The 3486-nt window shown below is 70.2% G+C and overlaps 1 protein-coding gene across 1 annotated transcript in view; it reads left to right on the top strand.

The window, feature by feature from the left end:
- Positions 1–1336: 1336 nt before the first annotated feature.
- The window catches only part of EBF4 (early B-cell factor 4), a gene marked incomplete at both ends in the record, with an annotated part of 6905 nt that continues 4755 nt past the window's right edge, over positions 1337–3486 (top strand). The window contains 5 exon segments of the mRNA XM_021382545.1: positions 1337–1493; positions 1600–1663; positions 1723–1778; positions 1900–1973; positions 2492–2560. Coding sequence (XP_021238220.1) covers positions 1337–1493; positions 1600–1663; positions 1723–1778; positions 1900–1973; positions 2492–2560 — 420 coding nt within the window.

Below are 3486 nucleotides of genomic sequence, written 5' to 3'. Positions count from 1 at the left end.
CGACCTCCCCCCCCAGCAGTAATTTGGCAGCGTAACCGCAGTGCCCCCGCTCCCAGGGGCTCCGCGAATGGAGGACGGTGCTTTCCTGTAACAGGCGCTCGCCGGTCCCATTTGCTAGGAAATGCTCTGATTGCCTTTAATAATTAATGGCAGCCGGGCTCGGGCTCTGGGCAGCGCTGGGAGCGGAGATGCAGCCATTACCCCCCCCCCCCCCCCCCCCCCGCAGCACTTTAGGGCCAAACCTGGGGAGGCGGAGGGGCATTAAATGCAGGGAGGGGGGGGGCTGCGGTGTCCCGCTGCTGGGGCTGCACCACGTCCCGTTACCCAGAGCCCCATGGCTGGGATCCAGCGGCGACGCGGGGACCCCCAGCCCCAGCTCTGCCCCCAGCACCGGGGGGTCCCGGGGTGCCCATGTGCTGGGCAGGGGCTGGACCCGGTGCTTGGTGCTGCCCCAGCTGCGGCGTGCATAGGTACCCGTGAGCCCCTGCACCCCCCAGGCCGTGGTGGGGTTCATCTGGGGGCGTTCTTGGGGGCTGTGAGCACTGGGGATGTCCCACCCCGCTCTGTGGGTCTGCGCTGACCCCCCAAACCCTGACCCCCCCCAAACCCTGAATGGCAGGGAGCCCTGGGCCTGCAGCAGGGCGGGGGTCCCGCAGCGCGCTCTGGCTCTGCACGTCTGTGCCCCCCACCCCACTGTGCCCCCCCCATTGCAGCCCCTGCTTGCACCCTCAGCAGTGGGGCCGGGGTCCCCACGGGGCCCTCCTGGCCGCAGCATCACGTGGGAGCAGCCCTGGCAGCCCCAGCCCCCCGAGCTCACGGCACCGGGGGCCAAGTTCCCCCCCCCCTCGCTCAACGCCCTCTATGTTTTTCGGTCGCGGAAGCGGGGGGTGTTGTACCTCCGTGTTTGTCTTGGCCGTGCCACCCCACTGCTGCCGAGCGGCTCCGGGCCCCCCACGCTGATGTGTGGGGCGGGGGCGGCGGTGACAGCGCTATGGGGACCACACGCCGGGATGGGACGGGACGGGACGGGTGGGGGCTCGTGGGTGTCACAGCTGCTGCCGTCCTTGGGCAGCTCTGGCAGTGACCCACCCGGCTGCCTGCTCACCGCCCTGCGTCCTTCTGGGGGTGGCAGGGGAGTCCCCAGGGGGGGTGGCCACTGTCCCCACGTCCCTGACCCAGAGCATCCCATGGGCACCGGGGACATCGCTGCCCCACGGCCACGTGCGGGTGGCACCGAGGCCATCCCCGGGCAGGGACCCCGCGGGGGTGCGGGCAGCCCGGGTAAGGGACGCGTCCGCCCCGCGCTGACCCCCCCCCCCCCCCCATCACTTGGCAGCGGGGTGGGCCTGGCCCGAGCGCACTTTGAGAAGCAGCCGCCCTCCAACCTGCGGAAATCCAACTTCTTCCACTTCGTGCTGGCCATGTACGACCGGCAGGGACAGCCCGTGGAGATCGAGCGCACCTCCTTCGTCGACTTCGTGGAGAAGGAGCGGGTGAGGCCGGGACCCCCTTCCCCCCCCCGCAATGAGGAGGTCACCCCGGGGCTGGGGGCTGCACGCAGGCCCCCCCCCCTCCCCTACTGTCCTCCCTGCTTTGCAGGAGCAGAACGGCGAGAAGACCAACAACGGGATCCACTACCGCCTGCAGCTGCTCTACAGCAACGGTGGGTGCCGGGGGGGGCGGGGGGCGCGGGCCGGGCTGACCCTCCCCTCTCCCCCACAGGGGTACGCACCGAGCAGGACCTCTACGTGCGCCTCGTCGACTCCATGTCCAAGCAGGTAACGGCTGGGGGGGGGGGGGGGGCACTGAGCGCTGAGCACATGGGCACGTCGGGGCGTGCGAGGTGGGCACGGCGGTGTGCACCCCCTCACCCCCCCCGTCCCCGTGCTGTCTCCCCAGGCCATCATCTACGAGGGGCAGGACAAGAACCCCGAGATGTGCCGGGTGCTGCTCACCCACGAGATCATGTGCAGGTACCGCGGGGCCGGGGCAGCCGTTCTTGTTTACCGCCGGCGCGCCGTGTTTGTGCCAATTAGCGCTCCGTGCCGGCGCGGCTAATTGATCTCCAGGAGCCGCGCTAACGAGGCTGTGGCCGAGCCCCCCCCCCCCCCCCCCGCCCCGACACCCCATCGTGCTCCTGGGGGCTCGGCTGTGCCACATCCCCTGTCCCCGTGGGGTCACGGTGGAGCTGTGTGGGCCGGGGTGGCCCCAGCGTGTAGCCCTGTGCCCAAAGATCCCCAGATCAGAGCCCGGTGTCGGGGGGGAGGCTGCAGCGGGGGGACCCCGGCCCCTGTGTCACCGTGCAGCCCGTGTCCCCATGCTGGGGACCCCAGCCCTGCTCCATCCATGTCTGTGTCCCCCACCGCTGACAAGGACCCTCACTCTGGGGCAGGACCCCCACTTCCCATCACGGGGGGGGGACTCTGGGGTTGGGGTGCGGTGGGGTGGGCTGTGTCCCCACGCCCCCCCCTCTCGTGCCCCCTGTCCCCAGCCGCTGCTGCGACAAGAAGAGCTGCGGGAACCGCAACGAGACGCCCTCAGACCCCGTCATCATCGACAGGTACAGGGGTCCCGGGGGGCTTGGGGTGGGTGCCGCCTCGTTAGCGCTAACGAGCTGGGAGCCGCGCTGAGCTGCCCGCTCCCTGCTCTCCGCTGTCTGTGCGCTTGGCACAGAGGCAACGTGGGTCCCGGGGGACGGGCAGGAGCCCCCCCCAGTACGGCCATGGCCCGCAGGTGGCATCAGGGGGCACTGGGTGGGCACTGGGTGGGCACCGGTCCTCTGCCCCCCACCTGCTCCGGCGCTGCCCCACAGCACTCGTCCTCACGTCCTCCATCCCCACGTCTCGTGTCCCCGTGTCCCCCCCCCCGGGCACGGTGGCAGCCAGCCGTGGCAGATGGGGCCGTGCCGTTCGCTGTCAGCGCGGCGCTTCCGATGCGCCTCAAACAAATAAATAATACAGGCGGCTCCCGGCCACCTCCATTAGGGGAAGCGTCTGGCCCTGGCACGGCACCGCGTGCCCCCGGGTGGGGGGCATCCCCCCCCCACCCCAGGCCCCGCTGTGGGGCGGGCGAGCGCTGGCAGCTCCGCGTTGTGCTCGGGGTGCCCCTGCGTGCTCTCCATCCCTGGGTGCAGGGCTGCCCCCAGAACCCCCATGCAGGGGCTGACCCTCCCCAGGTAGCCAGGCAAAAGGGCTGAGCGGGGTGGGGGTCTCCCCCTCCTTGTGCTGGGACACCACGGAGCTCTGGTGGCCGGGGGCACTTCCTGGTCCCCTGGTTGCATCCCTCCATCCATCCCTCCATCCTTCCATCCATCCATCCTTCCATCCTTCCATCCTTCCATCCCTCCATCCATCCCTCCATCCTTCCATCCTTCCATCGTTCCATCCATCCCTCCATCCCTCCATCCATCCCTCCATCCATCCCTCCATCCATCCCTCCATCCATCCCTCCATCCATCCCTCCATCCATCCCTCCATCCATCCCTCC

The sequence above is a fragment of the Numida meleagris genome, unplaced genomic scaffold, assembly GCF_002078875.1.
Source record: "Numida meleagris isolate 19003 breed g44 Domestic line unplaced genomic scaffold, NumMel1.0 unplaced_Scaffold250, whole genome shotgun sequence".
Classification (NCBI taxonomy): domain Eukaryota; kingdom Metazoa; phylum Chordata; class Aves; order Galliformes; family Numididae; genus Numida; species Numida meleagris.
The sequence above is the reverse complement of the archived record's forward strand: the minus strand, read 5'-3'. Positions and strand labels throughout refer to the sequence as shown.